This window comes from Echinops telfairi, unplaced genomic scaffold (genome assembly GCF_000313985.2).
Source record: "Echinops telfairi isolate 266 unplaced genomic scaffold, ASM31398v2 ScPeMD7_7420;HRSCAF=8458, whole genome shotgun sequence".
Lineage (NCBI taxonomy): Eukaryota > Metazoa > Chordata > Mammalia > Afrosoricida > Tenrecidae > Echinops > Echinops telfairi.
Window position 1 is genome coordinate 52,525,005 of NW_022111320.1, and position 16,645 is coordinate 52,541,649.

At 50.8% G+C, this 16,645-nt stretch overlaps 1 protein-coding gene across 1 annotated transcript in view; it reads left to right on the forward strand.

The window, feature by feature from the left end:
- Positions 1-10,727: 10,727 nt before the first annotated feature.
- The window catches only part of RAD54L2 (RAD54 like 2), a 52,945-nt gene continuing 47,027 nt past the window's right edge, over positions 10,728-16,645 (forward strand). Inside the window, exon 1 of the mRNA XM_004715190.3 lies at positions 10,728-10,904. Coding sequence (XP_004715247.1) covers positions 10,775-10,904 — 130 coding nt within the window. The 5' untranslated portion in view covers positions 10,728-10,774. The remainder of the gene's footprint in view (positions 10,905-16,645) is intronic.

The following is a 16,645-nucleotide window of genomic DNA, read 5'->3' on the forward strand; positions in this document are numbered from 1 at the left end:
CGTTATGTTCATTGTTGATGGCGTTATGTTCATTGTTGATGACGTTATGTTCATTGTTGATGTGACATTATGTTCATTGTTGATGGCATTATGTTCATTGTTGATGACATTATGTTCATTGCTGATGACATCGATCAGGTTCAGACCCCTCCAGAGAGACCCCAGGTGAGGTGTTTACATCAGAGTCCAGTTCCTGCTGGTTCTCAGAAGAGGGTGGAGACCCTCTGCTTAGCAAGAGGGTGTCAGGTCTGTGCCTGGGGGCGGGGGGCTGGAAAGCTTAATTAGTCTTTTAACCCTAAGTCACTATCGTAAAGGAAAAGGACTTATTAACAATAGAAGATAGCTAATGCTTCAGATTTGTACTGTGAAATAAGGTATTTTGGTACTTCTCCAGTGCTTAAGTCTATAGAGAATTAAGAACAGAAAAATTAATTCTTCTCCTTGCTAACTTTCTTTCAGAAGCTTATTTATTTTGTGACTAAATACTTCAATGTGGGTTCCCGAAGGGCATTCTCTTGTATAACTACTGAGTAATTATCAAAATCAGGAAATTTAAGATTGATACAGAACTACAAGGGGGCTTCAAAGAGTTTGTGGGAAGATTATGTTTTTTCCCCCTCTTTCTTTTCAAACCATTTTATTTTAGGACCTAATCCAGACATCATATCATTCCATAGTACAAGAACACATTCTGTTATCTTTTAGTTACATTTTCCCATGAGCTTTTTGAAACTCCCTCATGCTATCGAACCTACAGCTGATACTCAGCTTGTCTCGGTGATTGTGCCCAGACCCACCGGGATGGCTGGCCTCCTCCCCGGTACGGAGCCAAACTTGGGGTCACACATTCTGTTGTGTTGGTGGGTGTCTAGGCTCCGCCCTTCTGCAGGATGGGTTTGCAAGACGTCTCCAGTTCGTCCTGGTGGCTTGTCTTCTGCTCTCATTCTCACCCTGACTTCATGGCATTCTGGTGGGAGTGATGGTGGCTCTTTGGAACTCTGCGGTGCAATGGTTTGGTTCTCCTGGGTTCCAGCGTGAGCGGGAATGGGCTCCAGTGACAGCTGATACTGGGGATGGATTTGGGGCTGTGCTGGAGGAAGGGCGGCGGTTTCTCTAAGAGACAGCTGTGGGTTGGTCTACACAGGGATTTTGTTCACCAGTTAGTTTTATAACAGGAAACGCTCATCAACAAACACACAAAACAAACTACGTCACACTTTGGATTAAATATATCTGTTGTTGAAGCTGTTGAGTCAATTTTGACTCATAATGGTCCTGGGCATTAAAATAGAAACATTAAATCATTAAAATAGAAACATCTGCATCAGATGACTCAGATGAAAAACAAAAAGACTCTGAGTAAAACAACAATGAGCTGTTACCAGAATGAACAGTTTTGGAGCAGGAAGGAACCCTGAAGATCTCAGTCCACAGGGATTTGAACTGCTCCAGTGAAGCACCGAAGACCCCCTGGATTCCGCGAGCCCTCTTCTCATCCCCAGGAACATCCGTCCCGTGTGAGCGGCTGAGCGGCGGAGGCCGGTTTGGCGCCGGGGCGGCCCTTCCTCGCCTTTGGACCTGCGAGGGCGAGAGCCACGCACTTACTGCCAGAGTCCACTGGAACGACCGCGCCCTTTGACAGCCCCAACTTGCTCTAGTCCGGAGATGGTACCCTAAAAAGAAAAAGAAATGTGTCTTCAAACTCTCAGTTGCACTTTGGAATTACACAATTGTTCCTTAAATCCCGGAGGCACCAGGAGAGTGTCTCCCTTCGTTTAAGGACCTGAGAGACGGAGCAGAAGTACTGCTCTTCTCTTTAAGGGGCTCCGTGTGCAGAGCGTCCAGTCCCTGGGAAAGCCAAAGTGAAAACTCAAGTAATGGTAGAAATACAGGAATGTGCGGGGGGCCTTCACAAAGCCTGTGGAAAATGATATTATCCTTCAATTCCTTAACGTTTCTGAAGCACCCTCATAGCAGGGTGTTTTCTGTGTATATGTACTCACACATTTCTGTAGACCGTGTGAAGCTGTGGAAGAGTACGTGTCGCAGAGCAGTAGTCACCACTGCAACCCTTATTTCCAGTCGGTACCAACTGAGGAAAACCTGCAGCATGCAAGCGAACATCCTAGATACCTACCGATGCAGGGCGAACCCGGAGCCGTTTAAAGAGTTGCACTAGACAATCCAAAGCGATCCGAATCCAGCTCAGAAAATCAGCAGTTATTATTTATGTGATAAAAGGATTGGTGTAGGGTCGTTGGAGTCCACGCCACAGTGTTGTTGGAGGAAAGCTTTGATTTGTTGAAACTGTCTCTGCCAGGATTCCCGCTGAACATTGGCAGGCCTCTGCAGCCCTGGCACATGGGCCCTTTTCTCGAATCCCCATCGCAACAAGGGAAGCTGTGTGCACAAGACTCACAAATGGAGTGGTCACAGAAATCCCAAACTCCTAGCCAGGCTCTTTCTGATGCAGAGCATCTCTGTAGGACCAAGTAGAACCGCCCTGCGGAATTTCCACATCCTTTCCCCACACTTCAGCTGCTGGTCTTTGGCTTAGCAAGCTAAGCGCTTCACTGCTTTACCACCTGGCGTCTTAATAGTACATTGAGCTATAATTGCTCTCTCCTGCTCTCTCTCTATCTCCCCCTCTCCTTTTCCTTTCTGTTCCGAAATTTGAGAAATTTACTTTCTTACACATTTTACCTTCTGGTAGTGTAGTGGTTATGTGTTGGGCTGCTAACTGCAAGGTCAGCAGTTCAAACCCACCAGCGCCTCCTAGGGAGAGCGTTACAGTCTCGGAAACCCACAGGGGCAGCTCTACCCTGGCTTTATAGGGTCACTTTGCTGTGAGTTGTTATTGACTTGACGGCTAGGAGAATTTTGAGTTTGAGATGATTCTGAAGAGACTTAGTAGTGTAGTGGGATATTTGTTGGGCCGCTAACCACAGAGTCAGCAGTTCCAACCCACCAGCAGCTCTGTGGGAGCAAGATGAGACTCTGCTCCCAAAAGATTTACAGTCTCAGAAACTCACAAAGGCATAGGACAAACTCTTGTCCTATGGAGTCACGGTGAGTCAGAATTGACCAAGTGGCAGTGAGTTCGGGTAGATTACACCGGGGTTTGATTTTGTGTGTGTGTGTGAGCGAACCTTTCAGAACCTAGATTTATAAATTGTGCAGCAGTGCCTGTGTTATAAGGGGTCTTATAGTCAACACTGTCATCCCTGCCTTCGCTCCTGTCTTAAGCTCTCGTGGGAGAGTCTGGCTGACTCTGGAGAATGAAAGGAGTCTTTCTGTCCACTCTTTGCAGGGGTGTTCCAGAGCTTTCCCCCTGCTTCCCAGAATGCCGGGGGGGTGGGGGTGGGGGGGGACCCAAAGGCATCCAGTGACCGTGTATGCAGGGCCCCAGCTAGGGGGGCTTTGAGAAGAAAAGCAGAACCCTAACCCCTGGGCATTGTCGGGGGTGTAGACAGCACAGACTCCCCGGTGAGAAATACAACTTGACTTTATAAATGTATAACTCGTCATTGAAAAGTCTGCCTTTGATGGCGAATTCACTTTCTGAGATCGCCGATGTACAGTGAACCCTCGCCACTTCGCGCTTCGACTTCCGCGGCTTCACTCTATCGCGGTTTTTGCATAACAGCACCCACTGCCTACACCCACTCCTTCAGAGGAAAAAGACGGCGACCCACCTGTAGAGTACATCCCTTAAGTCATTTCATAGGCTATTGATTACAGTATTTGTAAGAACTATGTATAATAATACTGTATGTAAAATATGTAATACTGTAAACTAGATGCCATAAATAGTATAATAAATAATAAATGATAATTGTAACGTCCAAAATGTTTTACTGTATTTTCCCTTTTTCGTTTAATAAATTGGGTAATACGAGTGTAATGGTGACTAAAGGGTGTTTTTGCATGTCCTCTATGCTCTAACTACGAAAATATTTGATTTACAAATAAGGAAGCCTACTTCGCGGAATTTCATTTATCACAGTAGGGTCTAGAACCGATTAACCGCGATAAACGAGGGTTCACTGTATGTCATTTATAAGGAGCCCGCATGGTGCAGTGGTTCAGCTCCCAGCAGCTAAGGTAGGCAGTTTGAATCCACCAGGTGCTCCCTGAGAGAACAGAACTGGTGGTCTCTCCCATAAAGATTGCAGCCGAGGAAGCCCTCTGTGCTGTGGGGTCTCCGTGAGTTGGAATTGACTTGACGGGCTGCTCTAGAACACAACATACGGATGTTTGTAGATCACTCATTTTAACAAGCTGAATATGATACAGAGCTGTTTAATCTCTGGGAAATACTGTTTTATTTGTGGTGAAAGTTGAGACAGCAGCTAAGCCCGTCTGAGCATGGTCTAGACTGCACAGAGACCGGTTGTGTCTCCGCTGTGTTCCAGTGTCCCCGCAGTCTCTTCTGCACCGTCCCTTCCAGGAGTCTGCTCTCACGGCCCCGCTCCCTTTCATCTTGGTTTGACAATAATTATTGACAATTTGGCCTAAAGCTTTTCAGTTAAAAAGAGTGCAGTCCTCAGTGGCGGGTCTTTGCTCGATGATCCAGTCTTTGACTTAGCGGCAAGGCGAACGTGGGCCCTGTAGGGTCACAATCTGTAGGGTGTCTTCGGGCAGTAGTTCTGGTTTTCCTCCACTCCTGACTGGCCCTTTAAGTGTGACCTCTGAGAATTTGATCCCGTTCCACATGTGTCCCCCTTTCGATCAAGGTCCCTCTGTTGTGATTCTGATCAGAACGGTTGTTGGTAGCTGGCTGCCATCTAGTTCTTCTGGTATCGGGGGCCTAGGCTGTTGTTTCTGGGGATAGTCTCAAACTCATTTGGTCCACCCTGCTGACCCCTTTACAGAAGGAAATATTTTTTACTCGGAATCCCTCCCCCTGCCCCCAAGCAATGAAAGACTGCACTGTAGCCCACACCAGCAGGATGAAGCGTCAGTGTCTGTTTGTAGCCCCTCTGGATTGCTCCCTCGCCCCTCGGGGCCACGGCCTGCAGGTCACTGCAGTGGATCGTCTTTGCTGCAATACTTAGTGGCAGTTTTGAAAACGTTAGTTGCAGTGTGGAATTTGAAACTGTATCAAGACATTTTTGTGCTCCGTGATAGGAATGGATCTTTACCTTGTGTGGCCCTCGTGGCTCCCCAGACCGGGCTTTGGAATTGCCACCTGAGGGTCTCGATGGTTTGCTGGGTCTGTCCCTCAGCCTGACTGGAATAAGAGGGTGCTTGAAGCCAGGACCCCCACCCCCACCCCCACCCCGCAGGCTCTTGACAACTCTTAGGGCAGAGCTGAGGCTCCGTGGTTGGAAGTTAGCATTTCTAGACAGGTCTTGTAAGCGTACCCCTCTCCCCACAGTGTCCCTCACTGTGGTTGGCACTGATCTTGGATTAGACACGGCTTTAGTCTTGAATGTATTTACCTTGCCTTCCTTCTTTCCTGTTAAATTCTGTGTCACCACCGTCTCATTATATTTCCGAGTGAAATAGGTAAAACTGCCTGTCTAGCTTTGCGCTTGCCTTGTGTGAATTGACGTGTGTTTCAAAGTATTTGACGGGTAATTGACAGGTGTTTGGTCTGCACGGAAGTTGGAAGCACACACCGGGTGGGGCCAGGGTGATGTTTTTCCTTGTACAGGAAGGTGTGTAGAAATAACTGAAGATCCACAGTGGGGCCTTTCAGCATTCTGGTAGAAACTGGGGTACTCAGTGAGTACTCTGTATAGATTGAGCTCGATTGCTCTTTGGATTATAGAAATCCTTTGGGTCGTGGGTGTCTACTCTCAGAAGGTGCTGCCCTGTCCAAACCCACCCCCACCACCCCCCACCACCCTGCCCATCCTCACTCAGCATAGGAGCTTAAAACCAGAGCTTTATGTTTTTCATTGGGAGGGAAAAAAAACAGTTGTACTTGCTGTGAAATTGCTTTGAGATCAATTGGAGAAACAGTGCAGCTCAAGGTCACTGAAATTAAGAGGAAATGGCAATTTAGAAAAGATTCGTTTTTTTTAAAGGCTAGATCAGGCTTCTGCTGAAGCTGGGCGGCCATCTCTGAGAAGGGACAGCAGTGGGGAGGCATTGGGTCTCGGGTGTCCTCTCCTCCTGGGGGCTGTTTTGTGAACAAAGGCTTTGCTAAGTTTGTGTACAGGTTTTCTCTCCTGTGTCGTCCCCCCGGGGCGGTGCCTCTAAGGGCTGGCACGTGAGTCATTCTGCAGACGAGTGTCTCTATCTGTCTTTTGTGTACAGGTTTTCCCTCCTGTGTCGGCCCCCCGCCCCCGACAGCGTCTCTAAGGGCTGGCACGTGAGTCATTCTGCAGACAGTGTCTCTGTCTATCTTGAAAACAGCCTTTCTTTCACTCAGGATTGCTCTGAGGGGCTGGTCTGGGACTGGCTGTGGGTTTCTTCATAATTATAGTTCTTTTGTTTTGTTTTAATAAACATTGCATATTAAACCGTGGACTTATTAACTAGTTGCTTTAGGGCTTGGGCATTTGCTTGTTTAAAGTAGTTTTTCTTAGAGTTCCTTTTAATAGCTAGTTCTCCAGGTTCATTAAAATAGAATTTGCTTCCCAGAATGTGCTTCTTAGGAACATAAGCCCTCATGAAGGTGCAGCACACCCTCAGTGACTTGCCCGGTCTCCATCTCTAAGAGGCAGAGCCGGTGTGTGAGGCAGTGCTTCCTGGGGAATGGTGAGCAAGCGGGGGAGACTGACTGACTTACTCATTTCCTTGTCAACAGCTTTCTTCACTTCTGTGTGACATTTCTGCTAAGAGCTAAGTTTGTCAGTCGGGGCTGCCTTCCCTCCTGGGTTCACACCTGTAGTCTCTTTCTCTCTCTTTGTTTATAACACTTTAGAGACCAAATGTGACCGACCCTCCTGCTGCCCTCCCCAAAGCCAGCTTTCTCGACTTAATCCTTTTCCGCCTCTTTGAAGGAGGTCTCTAACGGCAGCGTGTGCCCCCAAGTACTTGGTCTGGTTCTATAGAGCTGAGGACACACCTGTGTTATGGGTTCTCCTTAGGAAAGCGAGTGGTCTGTGAAAGAGAAAGAGGGGGGTGCCCCCATCATTCCCAGGTCCCCTTTCTGTTAGGGGCATCTCTGCTACTGTTTTGCAGTGCCCTCCGTGTTAACAGTGTTTTGAGTGGGGTGGGCTGGGTCTCCTCTTCTGATCCCGTGAGCCTCTGTCCTCGGGTGCTTGGCTGGGTGGCTTGGAGCACTTTGCTAACTCGCAGGTGTAGATGGCTTTCTCTTGTCACTGCTCCTCCCCAGGGGATTGTCCTTCCTCCACCACTGCATCTTCTTTCTCCAGAATGACAGACGTGCAGATTATTTGATGGTACTTGCGAATTAAAAAGTGTTCTATAAGATAATCAGCTAAGCAGGCTGCAAGCTAAATGCTTATTTCCAGCAGACTCTGATGACAGAGAAGGCCCATGTGATTATGAAAGTTGACTTCCAGACACCGCGCAGCTGCGGGTGAATGACCGTCATACTAGTTAGTATTCAGCCATGAATCCCGCCTTCGGAGCCGGTGACATGTAGTTGAAATATGACTTCCTTCCTGAACTCCGCTAAATGAACCAAAGACACCAGATAACCCTTCGTACAAAGCTCTGGACGCTGCCTCGGCAGTAAGTGAAGGCCAGTCCAGCCGGTCCTCCCTCACAGCCGCCTCGCGCTCTGGGAGTCCTCGGTTTGGCCGTGCCGGTGCCGTGGGTCTCGTGGGGCTGCTAACAGCAAGGTCTGTTGGAGCCCACCAGCCACTCCTGGAGAGAGAGGAGACTTCCCACTCCTCTAAGCAGTTGCCGCTGTGGAATCCCGTAGGGGCAGTTCCGCCCTGGCCTGCAGGGTCACTGTGAGCCGCAGGGAGGGGGGTATGGCATGAGTTTGGTTTTGGGTTTTTCCACGGACGCATGCCTGGCAACAGCAGGGTCTTTGTCCAGGGAGAGCCGTGCTGGCGGTGGCGGTCAGCTGGTGGAGCAGCATAGCATCCCCGGTGGCTTTGGTTTAGCAGTTACACCACAGAACTTGGGGTCACATAACTATGGAGCTTTCCTCCATTTGTGATGTGATGTGGTCACCCTCCGTTTTCCCTCGGAACACCCATTTGGCACAACGACCTGGTCTGTCTGGTGAGAGAGGAGTGGGCATGCCCCTTTGTATTTTCGGGTCACCTTGCTTCTCTGCCCCAGCAGATGCTGGGTAACAGCTACAGCGCAGGGGTCTCGACTTTAAAGACGTCATTACCGAGACACTGCACAGCTGTTTTTGGCTGTGCTTGTCTTGAGAAGCTACACACGTGACCATCTGGACACACACACACACACACACACACACACACACACTCACAGTTGTTATTTTTAACTGAGCAATCCTACAGGATCCAGCTTGCTTCATGTTTAGAGAATATCAAGTGGTGTCAAACTGCCTGGACCGGAAGAGATTTCAGTTCTGGAGTAGTTTTGTGTGGAGTAATTAGAGACCAGTGCTCCAGCCTTAATTTGGGAGATGCAAGGACTTTTAGGACAACCTGAGTTCTTGCTGTGGCTGACTGGGTTGCAAAAGATTGGCTGATCCATGAACAAGGCAGGGCCCAGGGCCACGACCCCTGGACAATAAGACCCCCCACGCAGCCCTTTTCATTCCCCCACAACTGCTGCAGACTAGAAACCTTAGGGATAAGGCAGTAAGTGGGTGGTCCGCACACATGTTATATGCTACATGGATTCCAAGGAGCCCCGATTACGCTGCAGGGTCAGCATTGAACCGCCAACCACCAGGTCGGTGGTTCAAACCCACCAGCTCCTGCGAGGGAGAATGTTGAAGCGACCCACTGTGACAGCTGACAGCCGTTGGGCCCTGCGGCTCGCTGCGAGTTGGAATCGAGTCCGAGACAGAGGGCTTGCCTTGGTTTGCTGTGTATTTTAGGCTGCTCTCACCTAAATGCCGCATTTCCAGGGCGAGATGAAAAGGTATGTCTGGTCGAATGTGCACAGTTTTCAATGGCTGCTGAGGTAGCAGCAGCAGCAGCCCCTGAATTTCCTTTCTTTTACAAAGAGCACTGCGCTGGGCTCAGTGTGTCCTGGCCTCGGTCTGCAGTGCGTGCCAAGCAAGTCACTGCTTCCTGGGCACGCCGTGGCTATGCTGCTTGGGGCACGCCCAGCATCCCGGTGGCACTTTACAGTGTCTCCCACGCTCGCCGAGGCTTGCTGTGCCCGTGAGGACCTCTGGCAGTCACCACTTACTGTGACATGCAGCTTACTGTACACTCAGAAATGACCAGCATTTAAAAAATCTGTATGTGACATTAAACCGTGTTGTGTAAGGGTCAGCTGGGTTTATATCGGTCCCTCTCCAACATTTTTGTGATAAAAACTTTGAACATGCAGGAAAACGGACAGAATTGGCCAATGTTAACATCTTGTTCTGAGGAAGCGTCAAACGGTTCAAGGAAAAATGTAATGAAAAGATACTGGGATATTTCCACAAACTTTTTGATTTCCCCTTGTATTTACCTTATCGCATGACTGCCATCTTCTCTTTATCTTGAAAAAGAAGTGACCTATTTAGTAGCTGAAATAGTAAAATGACAGGACAGAGAGGGACCCCTCCCCCCAACCCCTCTGGAATTATAAAATCATAGTGGCACTTTGAGTACCTGGTCTTTTTTTTTTAACCATTTTTCTTGGTTCCTCCTGTACGGAAGGGACTTTCCTTTTCTGAGAACTCTGGAAAAGTGATTCCTGTGTGATCAGACCGAGTTTGCTTTACGTTCCAGTAGCGGGGCGGGGGAACTTTGTCTGTGAAGACGTGGGCTCTTTGGACAGTGTCTTTTGAGTCTCACTCAGGTACTTGGGTTCCCAGTGTCCAGATCAAACACAGCATCTGACATGTAGTAGAGCAGGTCAGCCATCCGGGGTCTGCATCCCTCTGGTCAATCCGTGCCCTGACCCCTTACCGTCGGGTCAGGGGCAGCCACAGAGGGCAGACTTCCAGCCAGCTCTGCTCACGTGAAGCCTCCAGTGCAGGGTGGGGGTTCCCTCAGGGCCACGGGGAGTAAGGCTCTGGTAGGCTTTTTGGAAGCGATGGGGTTGGACTTGAGCCGAGAGAGAGGGCAGGGTCCCAGAGCAGAGGTGCCCACAGTGGCATGGCAGTCCACCTCCCATGCTTGGGAGGCATGCCAGTGGGCAAACAGTCAGCTGATTGGAAGGTGGGCCTCCTGTAGCAGGACTGCTCACTGTCCCCTGAGCACTTCTAGGCGCCCTCCTTCCTGGCCTCTGCTCAGTGTCTCTCCTGGCACTTCCCAGCCCCCAGCAGTACTTTCCTGCGGTGTCCCCAACACCTAGAACAGCACCTACAATGATAGATACACACGTATGTCTGCATGCGTCTAGATTGCTGCAGAAGCTGGCGCTCGGGAAGTAGACGGTACATACTGGGTCGCAGTGAGGGGAGCGCTGAGGCGTGCAGTTGGGTTTCTGGTCCTGCTAAGGTGTTGCCCTGTCCAAAGAGTGGAATAAAGCTTGAGCTGGAAGGAACACTTCCCAGGGCCAGTGCGCTGTGTACAAGGCTGTGATCTTCCCCAGGTTGGCTTGCCTTGCTCAGCCACGCTGCTGGGAATTCAGCTCTGGCGTTTCCTCGGAATGATTGCATTCCGAAGGAGCCCCGGTGATGCTGATGCCTCTTGTCCTCCCTCAGGCTCCGTGGTGTGGACCATGAGTCGGTAATGCCCACTGAGGACCTCTGGGAGCCATGTCAGACGAATCCGCCTCGGGGAGCGACCCGGACCTGGACCCGGACGTGGAGCTGGAGGATGCGGAAGAGGAGGAGGAGGAGGAGGAGGAGGAGCGTGACAGGGATGACGAGGAGGACCTGCTGGATGGTGAGTGTCCGCTCATGGCATCTGGGCTGTGCGAGCATGGTGTTTCCAGTTGGACTCCTCAGGCCGGCCGTTGGCAGTGAGGAAGCACAGATGGGCAGCACGCCCCAAAGAGCCCCTGCGCCCATTCTCAGGAGTGAATTGTTGCTTCTTCCTAGAAGTCTCGTTTTAGTGCTGGGAGGACCTGTACTCTAACTGCTCTTTGATTTGAACAGACTTGCCCAGGGATGTGGGGGAGGCAGCGGCCGAGCCTCTTGATGAGAATTTGTAGTTTGGCCGCTGTGGACCCTTTAGCCATGGCTAGACATGGGGACAACTGTGACTGGTCCATGAGCTTCCTGATGGCACCCACAGTTGTGTGTGTGTACACATAAGGAAATGGTCCTGGGAGAGATTCTCAGGGAGCACCATGACCCCAGAGAGCGGCCTGCCCCCGGGGCAGTGCTGCTCTGCTTCCCCGCCCCTTCCTGTGACCTCACACGCACACGCACACGCACACGCACACTGCCATCCTCACCTGCTGAACCCTCTGCACCCTCTGGTTTGCTTTGCTGAGTTTACCAACTCCTTTGCCAAATGGCCACAGGGTTTCTCAATTAATGTCAGCCTTTCATGGCATGGCTTCAGTTGTTTGTAAGTGTCCTACTGACTGAAAATAGAGTGTTTGTCTATAACAGTCTGCCCTAATGGAATGGGTCACTGTATTAGAGCACCATTGTGCACTGTGGTGTGAAGGGACTTTCAGGAACATGTGCCCCTGAGATCCTCTGAATTCCTCCATCGTCTTCTCCCCATGCCGTTCTCCTTCCTCCAGCTAACTGCCTGGCACGTGGCTCAGGAGCCGGCTGCCCTGCACGTGCTGTGGAGGAGCCTGGCCGTCCTCTCACGCTCAGCTTCCAGGCTCACTGGGGAAGCTGCCAGTTGGAGCCCCCAAGCAGGGCAGGAAACCTAGCCCAGATTGACCCAGCCCTTGTACCAGCTCCAGCCTTGACACTCTCCTGGGCGATGTAGCGCCAGGCAGCTGTAGTGTCTGTAGCACTTTATTGCCCGTGGTGCTGAACGGCAGGCAGAAGAAGCACTGCCCTTTCGTGATGCCAGAGCTTCCACGAGCACATTGCTGAGTGTGTCTTCCCTTTTTATTTCTCCCACGTCTGGACCACGCACACGGAGGGAAATAAACAAGAACGCATTTCATTATTCCCGTCTTCCCCTTGAAAAAGATTTTTACTAGAGAGTCAAGAGGCCTCTGGAACTAAGCTTGGGAGGGGAGCTCCTGAGAAAAGAGCAGCCAGCTCATTGTCAGGTGAGCCCTTTGGCAGAGCCTGAAAGGTGGGCTCCCTGAGAAGGACACTGGCCGGAGGTTGCCAGGCTGGTGCCACAGGCCGCGTGCTGCTCGGGGCTGCGCTGCAGCTGTTCCTGGATATGGCCTGGCGGTTTCTCTGCCTTCTGCTCTCTAGCCAGTGGGGCTTCCCGCCTTGCTGTGAGGGGGTGATTAGGTGTGCGCTTGCTCTGCCACGGGGGCACTGGCAGGAGTGGGGGAGACACAGCGTATGACACGCTTCTCGGCTCTCGGCTCCTTGCCGTCAAGTCGACTGACTGATGCGTGAGGGCCCCACGGCGGAGTGGAGCGGCCGCTGCGGCTCCGAGGCTGTGGCTGGCTCTACAGCAGCCGAAGCTGCCCTTCCTGCCGTGGAGCGAGCCGCTGGCTCTGCGCCTAGACGTGCTCTCTGGCTGATGGGATCACGAAGTTGGGTCATCAGAGGCCGGGCCACTGTAAGGGTGCACTCAAATCTTCAAAGCGGTGATGCCAGTTTTGGCTGTTTGAGGTGGCAACGATGTCTTTCATATTTGTTAGTGTTCTTTTATCTTTTGGATATACTAATCTTTTGTTTTATGTGATGTAAGTAGTATCTAGTCCAGCGGTTCGCAACCTGTGGGTCCCAACCCCTTTGGGGGTTGAATGACCCTTTCACGGGGGTTGCCTGATTCATAACAGTAGCAAAATGACAGTGATGAAGTAGCAATGAAAATAATGTCATGGTTGGGGGTCACCACCACAGGAGGAACTGTATGAAAGGGTCGCGGCCTGAGGAAGGTTGAGAACCGCTGCCTAGTCTGTCTTTTAACTTTGTTCATGGAGTTCTTTGTTGTAAAGAAATCTGTCATTTTATTGTGGCCGGCTTAAGTCGTCTTTGCCAGTGTTGATCGTGATTTATACTGTGAGGGAGTGAGAGGACAGAAAAAATCAAACAAAACACCACCACCAGCGAGTCGATGCCCGGGGCCTGGTTGGGCTTCTGCGGCGACGCGCATGCTTACAGGAGCAGCAGCCTCATCTTCCCGCTGCAGCGCGGCAGGTGGGCTTGAACGACTAGATTTGCAGTTAGTAGCTCAAGAAGACAAAGGAAGGGCACCTTTTAAAGATTGAAACATGGTTTGTCTCAATGTCTTTGACTAATGTGGCTTTAAAAAAATCTTAACTTAGTGAAATTCTTACAGACTGGACCTTGTCTGTCAGATTTCCAGAGAGTCAAGCATAAGTTTTGCATTGGCTCGTGCCTTTTTCCTGGCTAGTGAAGGTTTCAATGAGCATTCTTCTCAGCATCAGCGTGTTTCTTCGTTCCGCTTGTAGCTCAAGAGCCCTTCTCTGTGGCCTGCGGGCCAGGCACACTGGAATTTTTGCCTGGTCGCAGAGATGGCCCAAAATCTTCCATCGTGACGCTGAGTGGAGTCTAAATTAAACTCTCCTGTGGCACGCAGCAAGGACGTCAGATGGGTTGAAAAAATGTGTAACTGTGCTTACAAATGATTAAGCTTCTTTACTATTTTTAGCCTTCATTCTGCTAAAACCGGTGGTTTTCAACCAGGAGTGATTTTGCTCCCTTGGAGACGGCGGTGGTTTGGGTTGTCACAGTTCAGGAGCTGCGATTGGTCCCCAGGGCACAGATGCCAGAAGTGCCATTCACCACCTACTGCTCCCGGACAGGTCACTCCCCACGAGATGCCTACGATGTGCCGTCCTTTCCTTTCCTGTCTGTGTGTGTGGGTGTGTGTGGGTAGGGGGGTGTCTCTTGTTCCTCTTAGCTTGCTTCTTGGGTTAGTCAGATGCTGCTAGTCCCATTGCTGTCAGATCTCATTCTGTAGACATATGCTTCATTTAAATCTTTAGTACTGGTGATGTCTCCTCTCTGCCCCTCAGACTGGCTTCCCAGACTATTGTGAAGGTCAGTCAGGGTGGTTGCGTGTGTTTGTAACTTCTTCAGGCCTGTTGGCAAACCTATTGACTTTCATGACCTTTGTAGAATCGGAATTCTAGGACTTATAGAGAGCATCAGTCTGTCACTAGGGGATAAAAACCCCGAGACCCCCCTGGACATTTACTCCTTGCTCCCTCTCTCGTGGCGGTGTAAACTGGAAGTTGTTTGAGAAAGTCGACATGGCACCACCCTCGCGTCACTGGAGGAGCCCTGATGTGTAGTGGCTACAAGTTGGGCAGCAGTCTGCAAGGTCAGCAGTTCAAAACCACCAGCTGCCCCGGGAGAGAGAGCTCTAACCTGCCTACAGGGTCACCGTGAGTCGGCATCACAGATGACAGTGAGGCTTTTCCCCTCTGTTTGGTTGGTAAGTATCACCGAGATCTACAGGCCCACCCCGGATATCATCTGCTTGACTGCAGCTGTTCCAATGTCCGCCTCCCTCCAGTTCCCAGCAGTTCCCGTCGCCCTCAGTCACCCTCCTCACAGTCCGCTTGAAGACCTGCTGAGCCTTGATTGCAAACACAGGGCCGCAGTTTAATGCTCTTACTGTGACAGTACCCCAGGTGCCACATGTATGTTAATACTATTATTGTTCTTGGAATCACCCCAAAACGTAGTGATTTCAGAGACGGTTCATGTATTCTCGCTCACAGTTCAGAAGGGCTTGGCTGGCGGTCTGACCTGCAGGCCGTGGGAGGTCAGGCTCCTCATGAGGGCGCTTTCTTCTGAGCGTGGGCCACATTGCCTGGCTTCTTTGTATGTCTAGTTTTGCTATTAAATGATAAATAGATTTTATGAACAATACATTGTAGACACTTAGAATCCTGCCATTTCCTTCTGAAGATTGCTTAACTACTGTGCCCGTGTAGAACCCTTAAAACCACGCCCTTACAAGCTCTACGGAGAGACCGCACTTAGAGGCTAGAAACAAAAAAGAAGCAACCGTCTGCCATCAGGTCAACGCCAGCTCATGGTGACCCTCCTTGTTAACAGAGTAGCATTGCCATCCCACTCAGAACCTGACCGGCAGGTTCTTCCTCCGCGGTAGGTGTCATTGAGCGGGCCTATACCGCCAGCCTTGGCTCGTAGACCAGGCACGCCTGCCACACCAGCCAGGGAAGCACTTGGCCCTCTCACAGATCCACACTAAGAACAGCAGAAAACCAAGGCTTCCCACGTTCAAGGTGGTCCCAGAGGAATGGTGCTCTCTTCAGAAGCACAGAGTGCTAAGTCTCTGAGTGCATTATTCACAAAGCCCATGAGTTAATCAAAGGCTACGAGAGACAAAGACAGAGGAAAATGTCATCTGCAGCCTCCAACCCGCAGCCATCGAGTTGGTCCCTACTGCCAGCGTCCCTGTGGGACAGGAGAAATGCTCTGTGAGCTTCAGAGCTCGTAGCTCTTTACAGGAGTAGAAAGCACACACTCCCCACCCCCACCTTCCCACCAACTTCCGTCTTTCTCCAGGGAAGCAATTGGTGGTCCGGGGCTGCTGACTTTGACCCTGCAGTTAGCTGCTCCACCAGGGCTCCTCTGTCGGCGGTAAGAGTGTCGGTAAAGTTTCACGAACCCCTTTTGCTCTGGCACATCGCCCCCCAACTTCCCCTGGCATTCTCTCCCCTAGCGCTACTGGGTGTCCCGTGAGGGGCTCTTCTGCCCTGCCACTGCGACTGTCTGGTTTGGTCTCACCCTGTGCGCAGCAGCCAAGCTGCTCGTCGTGGATTTGCAGTGAGGCACCTCTCAAGACTTCTCACTGCCCGTTTCCTTCTCTCTGACGCCCAGTCTCCAAATCTCAGCCACCTGAGCTGCCCTGCACGCTCGCACGCCTGCCTCAGCTGGAGGTGCTTTGCTGACCGCAACCGCTTGTGTCACAGTACAGTAGGACGTCGTCCCTGAGCACAGTGTTGAGCAACTAGGAGGCTCACTTTGTGATTTTCTCTTCTTTCAGGGAATGTAATCTTGCTCTGATAATGCCTGAAACCACATTCCTGATATATCTTGTCCCATTCTATAGCGATTTACAAAGGGAAAATACTCCAGTTACTATGGCTGCTTGACAAATTACTCCCAAACCTAACAACGTGGTCTTGTGCTCTGCTCATGGTTCTGTGAGTCAGGAATTCTGGGAGGCAGTGGCTGCGATAGTCTTCGGTGGGGTCTTTCAGACAGTCGCCGTGTTTCGAAGATGTGGCTGGGCTAGACATCAAGTTGACTCACATGATTGACAGTTGATGCTGATCTGGAATCGAGAACTCAACTGCTCTGTCTTCTGGGGGTACACATGCAGCCACTCCCCGTGGCCTGGGCTTCCACACAGCCTGGCAGCCTCTGGCTAGTCAGACTTTTTTTTAGCTAGTGGCTCAGCCCTGGTGGCATAGTGGGTTACTGTCTGGCAGGCTAACTGCAAGTTTGATGGTTCAAACCCACTAGCTGATCTACTGGAGCAAGATGAATCTTGATCCTCATGTAAAGGTTGGCATTACTGGA